Source organism: Salvelinus sp. IW2-2015, linkage group LG8, assembly GCF_002910315.2.
Source record: "Salvelinus sp. IW2-2015 linkage group LG8, ASM291031v2, whole genome shotgun sequence".
NCBI classification, from domain to species: Eukaryota; Metazoa; Chordata; class Actinopteri; order Salmoniformes; family Salmonidae; genus Salvelinus; species Salvelinus sp. IW2-2015.
In genome coordinates, this window is record NC_036848.1 from 47,991,046 (window position 1) to 48,011,626 (window position 20,581).

Below are 20,581 nucleotides of genomic sequence, written 5' to 3' on the forward strand. Positions count from 1 at the left end.
GCATAGTTTACACAGACCCAACGCGGACCTTTGACACACACATCTCAGTTTGAAAAGACGTCCAATGGTTTGTTTTGTCAATGAACTCAATGTATTCCCAACACTGGTGGTAACCAGATGATCCCAATAATTTAGGTAGCCGAGTAAACGATGCCCCCCTCTGGTCAGTTTCTGGCATGTTCTATTGCGAGTTGTTTGGGACTCGTTGTTTTCCGTGTTTACTACTCAAAGTTATTTTACTTATTAAGTGAAATACGAAATTATCTGCAATACACTGGTCTTTTACAATTGTGGACCCAATGTAAAATTAGAGGCTTTTTATTGTATTAAAACGTGTCTCAATCCAACGTGCCTAGCTAGCTCTGCCCACTGGGGCGTGGCTTACGGAGCGCTCTGAAATAAGTGCTCTTAACTCGATCCGTTGAAATAAGGCGATACCTCACCAGTGAGCACGATTTTCTAGCTAATGTTAGTCCTCCCTGACCAATGGACTATTGACTTCGCTTTGTAACGCACAGTGTACTTGACTACTTATTTTATGTCATAAAGGGAGTTAATAAGTATTTCAGAATATATCACATTGAAGTGTGGTGTTTTGAAGCTACATGTTGAAATCAAGAAAAGAGCAGAGGCCATATGGCAGTGCTGTGTAACTAGAACTGCAATCATATTAAACACAGCTTATGTTATGTCAAATCAACTAACTAACTAGCAAACCAAATGTGTTTTCTTTCATCTGTAGCTCTGGGAGTCAAAGATTCTGCAGTCCAAAGCAGTGGATGGCTTGGCCCTCATGAAGAACACCAACTCATCCGACTTTGTGCGGCAGCTCCCTCAACTATGGACAGACTTTTACAAAACCTACATGTAAGTAATTAGAGGTTTTACAGTCCAAGGGTACTTCTCAATTCTCTCTTTCCTCCAAAAGAATGAACTTGTTCACTTCCCTTCACTGATTTGAAGGGAAATGACTGGTAAAGGAAATATGGTGGAAACTCCCTCGCATGCCTCCACCGATCTAAAGCTTTTAGAATTGTGGAAAGTAGTGAACAAGTGTAAACTTCAGGAGAAAGGAGATATTATTGGGACGCACCCAAAGGCTCTACACCGCACCCATTGCTATCTATGTCACAAATCAATGAGTTGATCCACCATATAAGTTAATCAGGTCAATTGATTATTGAATACAGATCGCTACATTTACTTATTTAATTGAATAGCCTAATCATTCCTCTTCCATCCCCAGCCTCTGTTGTGATCCCTACAGGCCAACATGTCCAGAGTTTCACAGCTAAGGGAAGTTACACGAAACTGTCATACATTTGAATGATAACTTTTGTTGTGCAGTGCATGTCTGCAAACCGCTGTTTGGGAAAAGAGCTTACTGCTAGCCTGTATAACGTTGATTAAATAATTTGGTTGACAGGTGTAGATTTACATGGCATTTTAGTCATTTAGCAGAGACTTTTATCCAGTGCGACTTATAGTTAGTTCATTCAACTCAAGGTACGACAACCACATGTCATAGTAAGTAAAACTTCCGTCAATATGTTTAATGTTGGAGCCACACCCTGATTGACATGCCAAGTTGTCAATAAGGTGTTCAGCAGCTTGATCAGAGCCATAGCAGCACCAAATATCAGAGCCAGGCTAGTAGCACTGTATGGTTAGGGCCAGCACGATGGTGTGAAAAAGGTAAGAGAGACCTCACCACCTTGTTGTTTTGTGGCAACCTTTTACAACTCACTGGGATTGCGTTCCAATAATCTCTCCTTTCTCACAAAGTATGCACTTGTTCATTTCTCTTCATGGATCTGAAAGGAAATTACTGATGTATGGAAAATTCCTCTAGCACAGCGTTTCCCAACTCCGGTCCTCCAGTACCCCCAACAGTACACATTTCTGTTGTAGCCCCGAACAAACTCTTGATTCAACTTGTTAACTAATCATCAAACCCTGGATGAGAAGAATCAGGTGAGTTTGTCTGGGGCTACACCAAAAATGTGTGCTGTTGGGGATACTGGAGTTGGGCTGTTGTGTACTGGAGTTGGGCTGTTGTGTACTGGAGGACTTGAGTTGGGGAAACACGGCTCTAGCACATGCCTACATCAATCCAATGCTTTTAAAATGAACGAGTGCACACTTTGGGAAGAAGGAGAGATTATTTGGACACACCCTGAGAGTGACTGTGGAAAAGCAGCAGCAGCCTATTAAACCCCACGTTCTTATGTGATTCTGTACACACCAGGGTTGGTAACAAATTTGTCTGGGAAAGGGCCTTATGTTGTGTCTGGTAACAGGAGGACAGGTCAAGATGACACTATATTAACCATACAAAGGATGGGGATGGTGGGGCACATTTTAATTTAGGCCTAGATGTGGGCAGAGCAAAGAAAGGTAAAAAGGAAATCAGTCTTTAGAGCATCCTGTTTGTGGGCAGCTAGGGTTTTTCTTCTCTCCCCTCTCTCTCAATTTGATGTTAAAGGACCAGTGCAGTCAATTCTGTTTTCCTGTGTTTTATATCCTATTGTACAGTAGACGATGAAACGAACACTGTAAAAGTGTGATCAGTGTTATTTCTTGATAGTTGCTGGTTGAAAATTCAATCTACACAGGAGCTTTAAATGAGCAGGTTTGCATGGACGGGAGTTCTGCTTTCCATTGTGACATCACCATGTGGTAAATTGGTTAATTGAACAATAACAAAGAGAGTTCTAAACCCCTCTGCCAATAAAAGCAATTTTTGCCACTTTTTCATGGAAATCTATTACAGTAATGTACTTAATTGTTATCCAGAAGTGATTTGATATTTATATAAAAATGGCTGGTTTGGGCCTTTAAGTAGCTACCTTTAGCACGTTTGAGTACCATAAAACAGTCTTATGTGTTTGGTTATACTGTAGCGGCATGAGTCATGATGTCAACAGTCCTCCTATACTGTATGAGTCATGTCAAGCTGAACAGGATCATCTTTTTTCTACACGAGAACTGTATGATGACCTACTACAGTAACTAATTTTTATGAAAATACAGACAGTGATGTAGGCAAATTGTTAGTGAGTTTTTAGAATGGCATATCTATATCTCTGTGCACCTGATGAGGTTAGAATGTTTTCTTATGCTTGTTAGACAGCCTCTAGTTTCCCAGGACTTGAGCCTGAACCCAGGACTCACTGGAAAACAGTGGTAAGTGAAACTGACAAGTCAACTCAGCGACCCCATTACTTGTGTGAGAGCAGAGGTCAAGAAGACTTGTAGCCTACTAACTGTTGTGTTTTATTTTATGTGTGATCTTGTTGCACAAGCAATTTCCCTGTCTCTACAACAAATACAGTTGAACGTTATTTCATTGAGTGGAGCAAATATGTGTAAACTGTCTAATTGTGTTGCAGAACAACAATGGGACTCTGGCCACCTTCTCTCTTCCTCCACGGATGACCTACCCAGTCCAGATCCCTGCAGGGGTCACAGCGCAGACAGCCTCTGGTAAGAAGGAGGAAAACATGCATTAGCCCTCCATACACTCCCTCGATTAACTTCATTGAATGGTCCAATGCTATTTCATAGAAACATTTACCGAAATCTCTATGATGCATGTTTATGATACATGAAATGTCATGATATAGAAAAAAGAAATAGCTTCATCAGTCTATTTTTTTCAACTTTTACAATGGGACTTTTGTATCTATTTCTCCCCTCTTTTACCTCCCTAAGGCCAGCTTTACAAGGTCAACTTTACAGTGATGGTGTCCCAGGCTCCAGCTGGCCACAGCCCTCTCCCCTCAGCTCCAGAAGGGGGTCCTGTAGTGGAGCGGAAAGATCCTCGCTCAGATTCCCAGCAGTCAGCTGTGGTGGTCCCTTCTACTGTCCTCAAGACCATGACCCCTCCGAAGACAGAACCGTTCTCCCCACGGCCTGTGGCCCCTCCCACAGCTGTACCTCAGACACCAGAGCAGAAGACCCTGATACGTCCAGTCCATGTGATGCCTCCGGTCCAGGTGAACCACCATCTTTATGTTTTTGTAGCACTTTGAAATGTGTTTTACAAATAAAATGTATTATTATTATTCCCCAGCCACCTGATGAGAAGCCCGTGCTACCCAAACCCGTGGTCCAGCCCCCAGTTCAGGAGAACCATCTCCTTCAGCAGCCACAGGTTGCTCAGGCACGCTTTTCTGTGCAGACTCCAGTGTCCTTTTATTTCCGTTCCAACCGCCATCTCACCCCCCAGAGAGCCCTTTTGACAGTGGTGATTTCAATCTGGATGGGATTGACTTCGACAGTCCACAGCCACAGCAGCTAGACATGAGCCTGTCCTCGTCCCTCTCCTCTGGCTCTGCCCAGATGCCAAGCCTTTAGGCAAAGTCTTCTAAGTTTTTTTTCAACGACTTGTGGACAACTCAGCCATATCTTCATCAAATAGTCAACAATCTCATGTAATTGAATTACAATGGCAAGGCACGGTACTGCTATAATTAATAAGACAGAGGCTTCCTCCCAAATGACACCCTATTCCCTACATAGTACACATCCTGACCAGGGACCATAGGACTCTAGTCAAAAGTAGTGCACTTTTATTGAGAATAGGGTGCCATTGGACAACAAGAGACCTGAGCCAAGGTTCAACATACAGCTTACATAATCATGTCTATTTTACCCAGGTCAAGATGAAGATGAGCCTGTCTGAAGGGTCATGGTTGGGGGTGGGTTGGATTTCGGGGCCAGTGAGGTGGGGGTGGAGGAGATGGTGAACAGGAGGAGCAGGATATGACAACACACCTGGAGGGTCGACCTGTGTATGCTACCAAGGTACCAAGGTAAGACAGGAGATAGCAATCCCAAATCCACCCCTAGACCCTATGCACTTTGGAGATCTGAAAGGATGTCATACTGTAGGTACAGTATAAGCAATATGGTGAAAATTCCACCTAACCTATCAGAGGGCAAGGTGGAGCTTTTGTCATATTGCTAATGTGGAAAGAGAATAAGATGTGGCATATGTGTTGAAGGAATTTTATTCTGATAACATCCACCTGTACTCTAATTGGCTTCTGTACTTTAGCAAGGGGCTGCTGGGTGGGGATCAGGCAGAGTGGCTATAATGTAGCCTACTCAGTGGAGGGGTCCCATTCCCCCTCCCCTTTATATTTATTTATATTATCCCCTGATAAGTTATGCATTCTGTCTCATCATTAAAGTGCAGTCTGGCACTGATGGCGCATTGTCAGCTTCTACAAGATGAAGACCTAACTCACAGAATTACTAACACCAGTCAAATTCTCTCAGATCTCCACAAACATATAGGGCATCTGGTCTCAATTTGTAGTTCATAACACTTCCTGTTCCTCCTTCTCCAGCTGGAGATGACCCTGTTGAAAGACTACAACTTCAACGATGCTCTGGCAGACATCATCCACCTGAACAGCAGTTCTGATTTGGAGGAGGAGATGGAAGGAGGTGTGTAGCATTGTGTCAACAATAGTTATGCTAGCCAAAGGAAGTGTTTGCCTTGATAGCTAACGGTCGCTGCGTCATTCTCATAGAGGAGCTTGCTGATGCATGCACAAGCTAACGAGTGTGGTTACAGCAAAGATGGTGGATAAATGAAGATGTCCCTCTCAGGCCATTTACCATTGAAAATGGCCAATTCTGGTCTGAACAGGGTGGCTCTCACTTAGGCAACAATGCATTAGCAGCTGGTTCTGGTCTGCTTAGATCATCGACTGTATATGAACCAGAAAAGATGAGGGGGTGGGATGTCTCACTTCCTCTTCCGTCTGTGTTTACAGGTGCAATGGAAGAGAATGAGTTTCTAGGTATGATCACTGCGGAGGTTCTGCAGGCCCTACAGGAGGCGGAGGGCAGCAGTGATGATGGCAACTCCAGCTCCAGTGGTGACGGTGTCTGGATGGATGAAATCCCAGTGGAAGAGGTAAGAAATGGGTATTGAGGAAAAGAAGGGCGTCCTGTCCTCTTTGTTTTTCAAAATAAGTATTTGGGTCTGGTTTGCCAGACACAGATCAAGCCTAGTCCGGGACAAACAGGCACTTTAAATGGGGAATCTCCTTTGACAAGTCCCCATGCTGATGAACCTGTACAAAAATCAGTAGATGTTGCTATTTCATTGTTTGACAGTAATCATCTAACACAGTATTTGGGGCCTAGTATGCCTTATTGGCATGAACAAAACCAGAGTGATTAACGCAAAACCAGAGCGTTTAACCCTAACACAAATTATAGTATTTTTCTTGTCTATATTGAATAGATCATTTAAACATTCAAAGTGTAGGTTGGAAAAGGTTTGTGAACCCCTAGGCCAGGGGTCGGGAACCTTTTTGACTAAGAGAGCCATGAAAGCAAAAAAATTGGAAATTTATTTCAGTGAGAGCCATATAATATATTTTAAAAGTGAATTCAACTAAATGTCAGTATAATAAGCCTCTGAATTTATTCTTAAATAATGTTGTTATAATACTCACCATTAATGCGACTTCTGGTGCTGCATGGATTTGCTGATGTCTTTGTAGTCTGGTTGGTACTTGGTGAGGTTAAGCTTCATGCAAGCGTTGAGGCTTTCATCCGTTAAACGTGATCGTAGATTGGACTTGATGTTTTTAAGATGTGAGAATGACTGCTCACATGCATACGTAGATCCAAACATGGTCAATACAGCAATACTCACACGCTGCAGTGTGTGGTATGTGACAGGAAGCGCGTTCCAAGTTTTGAGAATCAGCTGGTCTTCGGGTTGAAGTTTTTTCATTTCTGTCCACATGTGCTTGCTCGCCAACTCCGCTTTCTGTCGTGTGATTCTTTCCAAATCTTCATTCAGTGACTTGAACTTATTCACCCACATGTCTGAGGCCTTCAGGTCAGCCACTTCTGCTTCAAAATCTCTGACGGAGACACCAGGAATGTAACTCAGGTCGGCTGTGTTCAGTGAACACTCGTTTGGAAGGGTGATGAACTTAAAAAGACGAGTGTGCTCACGAAATTCTCCAAAGCGTGCTTTGAAGGACTGTAGGAGACTGGATGTGCAGCGAGCTAGCTGGTGGAGATCAAAGTTTTGAATAGGCTCACTTGCTGTGCATGCATCTTTAAATTGGCTCAGTTTTTCAAAATGTAGTAAACGACCTGTTTCAAGATCCATGATGAAATGTTCTAGCTTGTTTTCAAAAGCAAACACAGCTTGTTGAAGGGATAACACTGTATTTCCAATGCCTTGCATTTTCACGTTGAGCTGGTTCAGATGTTCAGTCATATCTACGAGATAGTAAAACTTGAGGAGCCACTCAGTTTCGGCTAGCTCAGGATGCTCGATGCCTTTCATTTCAAGGAAAGTCCGGATTTCTTTCAGGCAAGCCGCAAAACGGCTAAGCACCTTCCCTCTTGACAACCAACGCACATTGCTGTGCAAAAGCAGACCAGGATAGTTATTTCCAACTTCATCCAGCAGTGTTTTAAACTGGCGATCATTTAAGGCTCGAGCAACAATAAAGTTGATCACACGAATGACCAGCGACATCACTTCCCAAAACTGCCTGTCACACATCTGAGCACAAAGTGCCTCCCGGTGTAGAATGCAATGGAAACTTAGGATGGGTCTATTTTCATGTTCACGGAGAAGCGCCACAAATCCTTTTTTATTCCCCACCATACACGGAGSACCATCAGTACACACTGAGAGAAGTTTATCCATAGGTAGATTTTTTTCTMGAMCAAACTCCATGAAAGACTTAAATAAWTCCTCACCTCTTGTGGACCCTTTTAATGGCAGAACTGCAAGACTTTCTTCGCGCAGTGTGTCACCAACAGCATATCTTGCAATCACGCTGAACTGCGACAAATGGCTCACGTCTGTTGACTCATCCAAAGTCAAGGAAAAGAACGGCGCTGCATTTATGTCCTTCACTTGCGTTTCCTCCACTTTGTTTGCCATCACGATGGTACGATCATGAACAGTTCTTGCCGACAGAGGCATGTCTTGTATCCGTTTAATTATCTTGTCTTTGTTCGGAAGATCATCAAAAAGTTCATTGGCTACATCCAGCATGAACGTTTTAGCATACTCGCCATCTGTGAATGGTTTTCCGTTCCTCACTATTGCTAAAGATCCAGCAAAGCTAGCGGAATTATAGTCACCTTGCCGGGTCCATACGCGGAGTTGCTGTTGGCTAGCTTGCACCCTGCTCAATAGCTCTTGGCACGCTTTCTTTCTGCTGTCTCCCGCAGGGTATTTTGATGCAAAGGTAGCATGGCGCGTGTCGAAGTGCCGCTTTACATTCGACCGTTTCATCGATGTAATTTTGTCATTGCAAATTAAACACACCGCAGAACCTGCTCTCTCCACAAAGGCGAATTCTTCGGTCCATTCGTCCTGAAATGTACGATACTCGTCATCTTTTTTTCTTTTCGCCATCTTCTTCGTCGAAGGGTTAGCTTTGAGCTAATGACCGAGCAGACTGATTCAAAAGGAGGCGTTTACCTGTTTTACCTAGCAACGGCCAACGTAGGCCAGTATCATTTAATTAAAATAATGGACAATTGCTCCTGCAGCCCTGAACAGGACATGAGCAGTGAAAAATCGATGGATGGATTAAAACAAGGAGTTGTAGCGATGAGACAAGATAGTAATTACTAGCGATTGGATACCACGAAAATTGGGGAGAAAAGGGGATAAAATTTATTTTAAAAAAATAAAAAAATAAAAGTGAGAATATTTTGTTTTATCTGCGAGCCAGATGCAATCATCAAAAGAGCCACACCTGGCTCGGGAGCCATAGGTTCCCGACCCCTGCCCTAGGCTAATGACTTCTCCAAAAGCTAATTGGTGTCAGGAGTCAGTTAACCTGGAGTCCAATCAATGAGACGAGATTGGAGATGTTGGTTAGAGCTGCCTTGCCCTATAAAAAACACTCACAAGAAGCATTGCCTGATGTGAACCATGCCTCGAACAAAAGAGATCTCCGAAGACCTAAGAATTGTTGACTTGCATAAAACTGGAAAGGGTTACAAAATTATCTCTGAAAGCCTTGATGTTGATCAGTCCACGGTAAGACAAATTGTCTATAAATTGAGAAAGTTCAGCATTGTTGCTACTCTCCCTAGGAGTGGCCATCCTGCAAAGATGACTGCAAGAGCACAGCGCAGAATGCTCAATGAGGTTAAGAAGAATCCTAGAGTGTCAGTCTACGATACGTAAAACACTAAACAAGAATGGTGTTCATGAGATGACACCACGGAAGAAGCCATTGCTATCCAAAAAAAACATTGCTGCAAGTATGAAGTGCACCTGGATGTTCCACAGCGCTACTGGCAAAATAGTCTGTGGACAGATGAAACTACAGTTGAGTTGTTTGGAAGGAACACACAATACTATGTGTGGAGAAAAAAAAGTACAGCACACCAACATCAAAACCTCATCCCAACTGTAACGTATGATGGAGGGAGCATCATGGTTTGGGGCTACTTTTCTGCCTCAGGGCCTGGACAGCTTGCTATCATCGATTGAAAAAATGAATTCCCAAGTTTATCAAGACATTTTGCAGGAGAATGTTAGCCTATCTGTCCGCCAATTGAAGCTCAACAGAAGTTGGGTGATGCAACAAGACAACGACCCAAAACACCGGAGTAAATCAACAACAGAATGGCTTCAACAGAAGAAAATACGCTTCTGGAGTGGCCCAGTCATAGTCCTGACCTCAACCCGATTGAGATGCTGTGGCATGACCTCAAGAGAGCAGTTCACACCAGACATCCTAAGAATATTGCTGACCTGAAACAGTTTTGTAAAGAAGAATGGTCCAAAATTCCTCCTGACCGTTGTGCAGGTCTGATCCGCGACTACAGAAAACGTTTGGTTGAGGTTATTGCTGCAAAAGGAGGGTCAACCTGTTATTAAATCCAAGGGTTCACATACTTTTCCCACCCTGCACTGTGAATGTTTACACGGTGTGTTCAATAAAGACATGAAAACGTATAATTGTTTGAGTTATTTGTTTAAGCGGACTGTTTGTCTATTGTTGTGACTTAGATGAAGATCAGATCAAATTGTATGACCAATTTATGTAGAAATCCAAGTATTTCCAAGGGTTCACATACTTTTTCTTGCCACTGTGTGTGTTATATCGATAAGTCACTTATTAATCATTACCTCATCAGTCTCATTCTGAACTTTGCAGACTTCTTGAATCCGCAAGAACCCCAGCCTTTTCTGATTATTCAGTACTACACACATTTATTTACTAACTAGCTAAATAATAACACAGAATACACACACACTTACATGAGACAAAAGTCCCTAGTGGACTGACAAGATATGACGGCTTGTTACACATGGAGAAGGGGGTGGGGAAAAGAGAGGGAGAAAGGGACATTTATCGTACATTTGGAAACTATGCTCACTGTAACCATATACCTTACCGCCCGTTTGGGTAAGAAACTTTTGAACGGTAGTGTGTGTATATATACCTTTTTAGAGTTGAATTTGGGAGATGGTAACTCTATAAACAACTTATTCCGTGGTGCCCCAAATTCCTAATAAGTTAATTGTTACATGATTAATTTAATCGGGTAACAATTAAACATGATTTGATAAATAAGTCATCACATGAATGAAAGTCACATCACGACAGCTGGGAATTGCCAGGGACCTCACGATACGATATTATCATGATACTTACATGCTGACCACACCGCTCGCGTTGCATATACATTTACACATACATGTTATTCAATCATTGCACCCACACTGCTCTCGCGCCCCAACGAGTGTCTGCGTTGCCAAGCGCTAAAATAGAAGTCAGTTCTATTTGTGTCGCTAAACGCGGTGCAACTCTTGCCTCTCCCATCTCCTCATTGGTTTATAGAAGCAGATACCCACGTGCCATCTCCTCATTGGTTATACCCACGTGGGTGATTGAAAGATGAACTGAGGTTGGTCGGTCGTGGTAATACACCTATGAAATATAAAGTTCAAAGAAGAAAAAGCCTGTAAGGAGAAGAGATGACTAGAAATGATTCGGTTGACCGTTTTTGTGTGGATTAATTATCGGAGTAGAGGACATTGTGTATTTCAGGTAAAATACCAACTCAACATTTATATCCCAGGACAAATTAGCTAGCAACTGCAAGCTAGCTAGCTAAATTGCCATACATGTTTAATGCTTTTTGACCTGCCTCCAAATTAATATAATTGGTTCAGAGTTTGTTTTGATATTACAACCTGCTTGTCGTGATTGCGTTTGGTGTGGGAGGACAAAATCTATTTGCACACGATGGCGCACGCAGTCGTCCGGTTTGGGTATGGTGTTAGGTGCCAATACGATATGTATTGCGATTCAATACTGTGATTTTTATTGTGATTGGATGTTCCGAACATATTACTTCACCGCATTAAGAACCGGTGGAAGTTCTATCTGAAGGATGGGGTGATGTGTTACGGAGGGGAGGACTGTCTTCTCGAAGGCTGTTGAGGCAAGAGTGGTGACTGGATTCATGTTATGTTCCACTGCAATGCCAATACAGATCCTAAGTAGCATGCTAGTGTGAATATCAGAACAGAACCTTGGTCTGTATTTCAATCATGTGGATACAGCCTTGACTTAGTCTTAAATGTGTCCAACGAGGTGTATAATACAAGTGTGTAAAACAATAATATTATAATTTTGAAGTTATTGGGGAAAACCAGTTCAGTGAGCTAGAAAAAACAATTTGGAATCTATACAGACTTCTGTGAAGGAAATGTCTGGATGAGAAGTAATGAGTCTGGCCCAAATCACACCCTATATAGTGCACTACTTTTGATCAGGCTCCATAGGGCTCTGGTCAAAAGTAGTGCACTATATGGTGCATAGGGTACCATTTGGGATGCTCACTATCTAATTCAGCCACCACAGTGCAGTAAGGGTTTTCTGAATTGTTGATTTCATCCTTTATTTAACTATTTAAAATTATTCTCTTATTTATGTTATGTAATGCCATTAATGAGCACATTTGCCAAGTAGGTCCAAACGGAGCTTAGTAATTTTTAATGATGCTCTGTTTGTTTATATGTATCAAATTCATTCATGTTAAGAGATACATCATGTGATTTTCTGTTCTGAGCAATGTTACAAAACAATGTATACAGTATGCCACAATGTTGTTTTTTGTTGCCATGGTGGTCTTTTCTGATTCCTTGGTAGTGACTGAAATGTGAATTCAAATACCTCTTCTGTTTTCAGTGCCAATCAAATATAAGCATTAATATGAACCCTGCTGTTATTTTGTCATAAATTATGAATGTACATACTGAACACAGAATCTAAATGGAAAAGGACATGTTATGTAGTTAGGGCAAATGGATGCTTTACACCAGGGTTTCCCAACCCACATTTTAGTTTTATCCCTGAACTGGCACACCAGATTCAATTAGTTGACTAATCATCCACCCTTTGACTAATTGAATCCGGTTAGCAAGGAGAGGGTTGGGAAACCCTGGTGTATACGACCATGGGTGTCTCCCAAATGGCACTATATAGTGCACTACTTTTACCAGAGCCTTATATGGAATAGGTTGCCATTTGGGATGTAGCCCATGTCTTTGCAAACAGGTTCATGTGATCAAAAATGCATTAGCTTGATTGTGTTCTCAAACAGTCAGAAAATGTAGCTAATGGCAGAAAGTCAATTTCCATTATGTACAGTATTGTATGACTCCCAATAAAGTAAATAATTGAAATTGAGTTAATTCTGGTTAAATACTGTATGTAACAGACTCTTGGGATACTGGAGACGGAGACTTCAACTGGGTACAAAGTCAAGGAAACATCACAAAATTACAAATATTTAGCTTATTACTAGTTTCAATGAAACAAAGGGAATAATAAAGGTTTTATTGGTTAATGTAACAGTTCAGTTACACACAAGTTATCACAATGTTTTCTAAATAGAATATCACACCAAATGTTCAAATTGGAGATATAAATCACAGCACTCAGGTTAGGTGATAGTGAAGCACAGCACACTTGAGGAAGCCACACAAGCTACTAGCTACCAATGAATCAGGCTAAAGACAAATACAAAATGGCGTTCCCCTTTTAAAATGTACACAAGCAAAAATACAATACAAACAATGCACTTTAATCAACTCACCAATACACTCAACAATACTTTAAAACACTTTGGCAGCAGCTAACTCACTCTGATCTGGCTTGTATGCCAAGATAACGCCATGTGCTTATCTTGTATTTAACTAGGCAAGTCAGTTAGGAACAAATTCTTATTTACAATGACAGCCTACTGGGGAACAGTGGATTAACTGCCTTGTTCAGAGGCAGAACAATTATTATTTTTATTTTTTTTCTTGTCAGCTCAGGGATTTGATCCAGCAATCTTTCGGGTTACTGGCCCAACACTACCTGTGGCGCCAGGTAGCCTAGTGGTTAAAGGGATGGGCACAGGCGCTCAATCACCTTCTTACAGCTGAGATTAAAGGTACGGCCTCAGAGGCGCATAAAGCCTGTCGCATGCTTCCTAGTCAAAACAGTTTGCGCATATGTTATGACAATTTTGGGACGTTTTTGTTCGTTTTGGTGTTCGGGAGTTTTTTTTCCCGGCTGTTCATACACACATTTTTCTTCAGGCAAGTTGATTTTTTAAAATGTTAAAATGTTAATTTAACTAGGTAAGTCTGTTAACAAATTCTTATTTACTATGGATGGGATCCTTCAATAAAGTAATTGTCGTCATCGAGAGATGACTAGTTTTCATGCAAATGTTTTCACTTGAGAAATATTACACCAAACATCTTATTTAGAAGTAAAGTTGCACAACTAAGATCTAAGCAATTAAAAAAAAATCTTAAATCAAGAAATCTAATACATTTTTATCCTAATTCAGACTATTTTGGGGAAGTGTATAATGGCTGTTGCTACGGCGTCCCAAGAGGGACAAACCGTAATATTGCTGCTTTTTTCAAATGCTTCAAGTCTTTTAAGGGAGCAGCTATGTGAAGCACAGACATTCACTTTGCCTAGCCGAGTTCTGCTAGGAGCAAACCGAACCTAGTAGGGATGTTTCGATTCACCGATAGGGGTCCCTGGTTCAACTATTCTTGATAGTTCTGCTTTAAAAGGTCAGTGCAGTCAGTCATTTTTTTGCGTAAATAGTGTAAATGTGTAATTTCATAACAAGGACAAGTTTTACGAGCCGCACTGGTCTGAACAGGAGAAGATCAGCTCTCCTCAGTAAAGTTCAAAACAGTCAAAACTATTCGCTTTTAGAGAGTGAAATTCAATCTACAGTATCTTATATTAATTGGCTATGTATGTCATAGCTAATTTCTAAAGAGACATATTACTAGCTCAATTTTTCATCTGCTATATGACAAGTGACAAAAGTGGGGACAAAAATATAAAATGCCCCTAATCTGATAGTGGTAGATGCTCAGTCTGCCCTCAGTCTGCCCTATGGCTATATAGTCAGAAGTTTACATACACCTTAGCCAAATACATTTAAACTCAGTTTTTCACAATTCCTGACAAAATTCCCTGTCTTAGGTCAGTTAGGATCACCACTTTATTTTAAGAATGTGAAATGTCAGAATAATAGTAGAAAGAATGATTTATTTCGTCACATTCCCAGTGGGTCAGAAGTTTACATACACTCAATATTTGGTAGCATTGCCTTTTAAATTGTTTAACTTGGGTAAAACGTTTTGGGTAGCCTTCCACAAGCTTCCCACAATAAGTTGCGTGAATTTTGGCCCATTCCTCCTGACAGAGCTGGTGTAACTGAGTCAGGTTTGTAGGCCTCCTTGCTCGCACACGCTTTTTCAGTTCTGCCAACAAATTGTCTATAAGATTGAGGTCAGGGCTTTGTGATGGCCACTCCAATACCCTGACTTTGTTGTCCTTAAGCCATTTTGCTACAACTTTGGAAGTTTGCTTGCTCATATCCAATCAATAGAATTTACCACAGGTAGACTCCAATCAACTTGTAGAAACATCTCAAGGATGATCAATGGAAACAGAATGCACCTGAGCTCAATTGAGTCTCATAACAAAGGGTCTGAATACTTATGTAAATAAGGTATTTCTGTTTTATAAATTTGCAAAAATGTCTTAACATGTTTTCACTTTGTAATTATGGGGTATTGTGTATAGATTGCTGAGGATTTATATTTTATAAAATTTTTACTAAATTTGGAAAAAGTCAAGGGGTCTGAATACTTTCCAGTACCAGTCAAAAGTAGGGGTTTTCTTTATTTTTACTATTTTCTACATTGTATAATAATAGTGACTACCTCAACTATGAAATAACATATGGAATCATGTAGTAACCAAAAAAGTGTTAAACAAATCAAAATATATTTGAGATTCTTCAAAGTAGCCACCCTTTGCCTTTGACAGCTTTGCACACGCTTGGCATTCTCTCAACCAGCTTCATGAGGTAGTCACTTGGAATGCATTTCAATTAACAGGTGTCCCTTGTTAGGTTCATTTGTGGAATTTCTTTCCTTAATTGCGTTTGAGCCAATCAGTTGTGTTGTGACAATGTAAGATTGGTACACAGAATATAACCCTATTTGGTAATAGACTAGAGTCTATATTATGTCAAGAACAGCTCAAATAAGCAAAGAGAAATGACAGTGAATTACATGAAGACATAAAGGTCAGTCAATACGGAAAATGTCAAGAACTTTGAAAGTTTCTTCAAGTGCAGTCGCAAAAACCATCAAGCGCCATGATGACATTTGCTCTCATGAGGACCGCCACAGGAAAGGAAGACCCAGAGTTATCTCTGCTGCAGAGGATAAGTTCATTAGAGTTTACCAGCCTCAGAAATTACAGCCCAGTTAAATGCTTCAGAGTTCAAGTAACAGACACATCTCAACATCAACTGTTCAGAGGAGACTGTGAATCAGGCCTTCATGGTCGAATTGCTGAAAAGAAACCACTACTAAAGGACACCAATAAGAAGAAGAGACATGCTTGGGCCAAGAAACACGAGCAATGGACATTAGACTGGTGGAAATCTGTCCTTTGGTCTGATCAGTCCAAATTTGAGATTTTTAGTTCCAACCGCCGTGTCTTTGTGAGACGCAGAGTAGGTGAAAGGATTATCTCTGTATGTGTGGTTCCCACCATGAAGCAGTGCGGAGGGGGTGTGATGGTGTGGAGGTGCTTTGCTGCTGACACTGTCAGTCATTTATTTAGAATTCAAGGCACATTTAACCAGCATAGTTACCACAGCATTCTGCAGCGATACGCCATCCTATCTGGTTTGCGCTTAGTGGGACTATCATTTGTTTTTCAACAGGACAATGACCCAAAACACACCTCCAGGCTGTGTAAGGACTATTTGACCAAGACGGAGAGTGGTGGAGTGCTGAATCAGATGACTTGACCTCAACCCAATTGAGATGGTTGGGGATAAGTTGGACCGCAAAAGGAAAAGTAGCCAACAAGTGCTCAGCATATATGGGAACTCCTTCAAGACTGTTGGAAAAGCATTCCAGGTGACTACCTCATGAAGCTGGTTGAGAGAATGCCAAGAGTGTTCAAAGCTGTCATCAAGGCAAAGGGTGGCTACTTTGAAGAATCAAAAATATTTTTTGGGTTACTACGTGATTCCATAAGTGTTATTTCATTGTTTTGATGTCTTCAATATTATTCTACAATGTGGAAAATAGAAAAAATAAAGAAAAACCCTTGAATGAGTAGGTTTGTCCAAACTTTTGACTGGTTCTGTATATTTTTTTTTTTACAGACAATTGTTTTCGTTGTCATTCAACCATTGGCTTAAAATGTGATTTTACCCACAGTTCTGATTTACTGAGACTAGTCATGTTGCTCCTCCTCCCTTGCAGAGAGAGCATCCTTGCATCTTGATGTGGTAGGTGTAGAACCTGAAAGAGTGATGTTTTCTGGGGGACGTAGTACTACCCTAAGGCGGTATAGTGTGTGCTTCCAGGTTCTGTGCCCTGTAGAACTCCGCTCTGGCATGGCAAAAACTACAGCGACTCAACAACAAACGTATATCCTTCCGAAACGATCGAGTAAATATGGTGTAGAGGAAGGGGTTACAGAGGGAGTTGATTGGGTAGAAGAGGACGAGCAGGATCTTGGAGTGGGAGACGGTGATGAGGGGCATGCGGAGAGCCGCCGAGATGCCGAAGAAGGAGATGGGTGCCATGCAGATAAAGTCGGTGAAGATTAGGACGGCCATGCGCTTGGCGATCTTGGAGTCACCGTGACGGATTGCTAGGTCGGGGTTGTGGATGGACAGGTAGATGCGTACGTAGCAGTAGCAGATGATGAAAAAGGCAGTGACGTTGAGGAGGAGGAGTGCTACAACATACACCTGGGAGGCTAGGGACTCGATGTCCATGGGCAGGCAGATTGACACCTGGAGGATAAAATATCAAAAGTCAATCAATCAAGTAAATGTATAAAGCCTGTTTTACATCAGCAATTGTCATGAAGTTATTTTACAGCAGAAATAAAAAGGCTGTGAATGTTCATCTACTACAGTATATGTTCTGTGTAAAGTGAATGTTTGAATACGGGCCCAGGTTTACAAAAAGCATCACAGATTAAGCCTTGTCCTGGTCTAAAAAGCATGTTCAATGGAGACTGAAAGTGCTGTATAGTCTAGGACTAGGCTTAATCTGTTTCTGGTAAACCGGCCCTTTGTTAATACAGGCCCTAAATTTATATATATATATATATATTTATTAAAAAATATATATATATATATATATTGAACATAAACGCAACATAATATAAAAATGTGCGGCCAATGAGTTGCAGTTCATATAAGGAAATCAGTTAGTTGAAATGAATTCATTACTCCCTAATCTATGGATTCCACATGACTGGGAATACAAATATGCATCTGTTGGTCACAGATACCTTAAAAAAAAGTTAGGGGTGTGGATCAGAAAACCAGTCAGTATCTGGTGTGAACACCATTTGCCTCATGCAGCGCGACACATGTCCTTTGCATAGAGTTGATCAGGCTGTTGATTGTGGCCTGTGCAATGTTGTCCCACTCCTCTTCAATGGCTGTGCAAAGTTGCTGGATATTGGCGGAACTGGAAGACGCTGTCGTAGACGTTGAACGAGAGCATCCCAAACATGCTCAATGGGTGACGGGTCTGGTGAGTATGCAAGCCATGGAAAAACTAGGCCATTTTCAGATTCCATGTTATATGTACAGATCCATGCGACATTGGGCCAGGCATTATCATGCTGAAACATGAGGTAATGGCAGGACAATGGGCCTCAGGATCTCGTCACAGTATCTCTGTGCATTCAAATTGCCATTGATAAAACACAATTGTGTTTGTTGTCCGTAGCTTATGCCTTCCCATACCATAACCCCACCGCCAACAGCAAACTTCTTGCCCACACGATGCAATACGCGTGGTCTGCGGTTGTGAGCCCGGTTGGAAGTGGTAGAGAAAATGGAGGCGGCTTATGGTAGAGAAATGAACATAAAATTCTCTGGAAACAGCTCTGGTGGACATTCCTGCAGTCAGCATGCCAATTGCATGCTCCCTCAAAACTTGACACATCTGTGGCATTGTGTTGTATGACAAAACTGCACAGTTTAGAGTGGCCTTTTATTGTCCCCAGCACAAAGTGTGTAATGATCGTGCTGTTTAATCAGCTTCTTGATATGCCACACATGTCAGGTGGATGGATTATCTTGGCAAAGGAGAAATGCGAAGTAACAGTGATGTAAACAGATTTGTGCACACATTTTGAGAGAAATAAGCTTCTTGTGCATATGGAAAATGTATGGGATCTTTTATTTCAGCTCATGAAACATGGGACCCACACTTCACATGTTGAATTTATATTTTTGTTCAACGTATATTTACAAATTCTGCTGACCTTAGTGTAGCTGCTGACCCCGAGGACAGGAAGCAGAGCGGCCAATAGGGAGAAGCCCCACCCCCCAGCCATCATGGCGACCACATGCCTCAGCCGCAGCCTCTTGTTCTTGTGCATGGCGTTGATGATGGTGTGCCACCGCTCTAACGTTATCATGGTCAGTGTGTAGACGGACAGCTCGCTGGCGAACACCGTCAGGAACCCCGCCACGCCACAGCCCGCACCCGTCTGCCAGAACGTGGCGTGGTTGTAGTATTCCTACAATATAATAGAACTTTATTATTAGATATGGAATAGAACTCCTACAATACAACTTTATTATTGGATATGGATTAGAACTCTTACAATACAACTTTATTATTGGATATGGACTAGAACTCCTACAATACAACTTTATTAATGATATGGACTAGAAACTCCTGACCAATACAACTTTATTATTGGATATGGACTAGAACTCTTACAATACAACTTTATTATTTTATTATTAACTTTACAGCACTTCCGGGTTGGAGCGAGTAGTCGCATTCCGCTTCGCTCCACAGGTAGTATTACATTTCATTTCATTTCATTACAGTACAACGGTTTGATTTGTTTGATCTTAGCAAGCTACATAGCCGTCTTTGTATCAAAGATAATTGTGTAGTTTAGAGTAATTATCGAGGTTCGCTAGCCAGCTATTTTCGTCTTTCTAAAGTAACGTAACGTAGTCAACACTGCTAGCTAGCCAGCTAGCCACCGAATAGCAGCACTGTAGAAACTATTAGAAACTATTACATTACAACGGAATGACTTGATTAGTGTAGTGTTAGCTAGCTACATAGTTGTCTTTGCTGTCTTTGTATCCAAGATAATTGTGTAGTTTAGAGTAATTATCGAGGTTACCTAGCCAGCTACACTTTCAAACAAAGTCAACAACGGCCCACGCTTGGATTGCGTCCTACCTGACAGGTCGCTCCTACCAGGTGGCGTGGCGAGAATCTGTCTCCGCACCACGTGCTCTCACCACTGGTGTCCCCCAGGGCTCTGTTCTAGGCCCTCTCCTATTCTCGCTATACACCAAGTCACTTGGCTCTGTCATATACTCACATGGTCTCTCCTATCATTGCTATGCAGACGACACACAATTAATCTTCTCCTTTCCCCCTTCTGATAACCAGGTGGCGAATCGCATCTCTGCAGACATATCAGTGTGGATGACGGATCACCACCTCAAGCTGAACCTCGGCAAGACGGAGCTGCTCTTCCTCCCGGGGAAGGACTGCCCGTTCCATGATCTTGCCATCACGCTTGACAACTCCATTGTGTCCTCCTCCCAGAGCGCTAAGAACCTTGGCGTGATCCTGGACAACACCCTGTCGTTCTCAACTAACATCAAGGCGGTGACTAGAATCCTACAATACAACTTTATTATTGGATTTGGACTAGAAACTCCTACAATGCAACTTTATTTTGGATATGGACTATATTACAGAACTTTATTATTGGATATGGATTAGAATTCTACAATAAAATGCAACTTTATTATTAGTATGGATAGAGTTCCTACAATACATACAACTTTATTATTGGATATGGACTAGAACTCTACAATACAACTTTATTATTGGATATGGACTAGAACTCTTACAATACAACTTTATTATTGGATATGGACTAACTCCTACAATACCAACTTTATATTGGAAATGGATTAA

At 41.5% G+C, this 20,581-nt stretch overlaps 1 protein-coding gene and 1 pseudogene across 1 annotated transcript; one reads left to right on the forward strand and one right to left on the reverse strand.

The window, feature by feature from the left end:
• The first annotated feature begins 578 nt into the window (after nt 1-578).
• On the forward strand, nt 579-4,754 carry LOC111968066 (uncharacterized). The gene is made up of 5 exons (XM_070444974.1): nt 579-867; nt 1,247-3,186; nt 3,393-3,486; nt 3,720-3,998; nt 4,076-4,754. The coding sequence occupies exons 4-5, from the start codon at nt 3,744-3,746 to the stop codon at nt 4,301-4,303; spliced, it is 483 nt and encodes a 160-aa protein (XP_070301075.1). The 5' UTR covers nt 579-867; nt 1,247-3,186; nt 3,393-3,486; nt 3,720-3,743; the 3' UTR covers nt 4,304-4,754.
• Nucleotides 4,755-12,861: 8,107 nt separating this feature from the next.
• Nucleotides 12,862-20,581, reverse strand: part of LOC111968064 (lutropin-choriogonadotropic hormone receptor-like) — a 50,404-nt pseudogene continuing 42,684 nt past the window's right edge.

Excerpts from the sequence above, each read along its gene's own strand:
- LOC111968066 (XM_070444974.1), top strand. The coding sequence starts at position 3,744 with ATGGTGTCCCAGGCTCCAGCTGGCCACAGCCCTCTCCCCTCAGCTCCA. Across the intron at positions 3,999-4,075 it reads ATGTGATGCCTCCGGTCCAG|CCACCTGATGAGAAGCCCGT; the intron begins GTGAACCACCAT and ends ATTATTCCCCAG.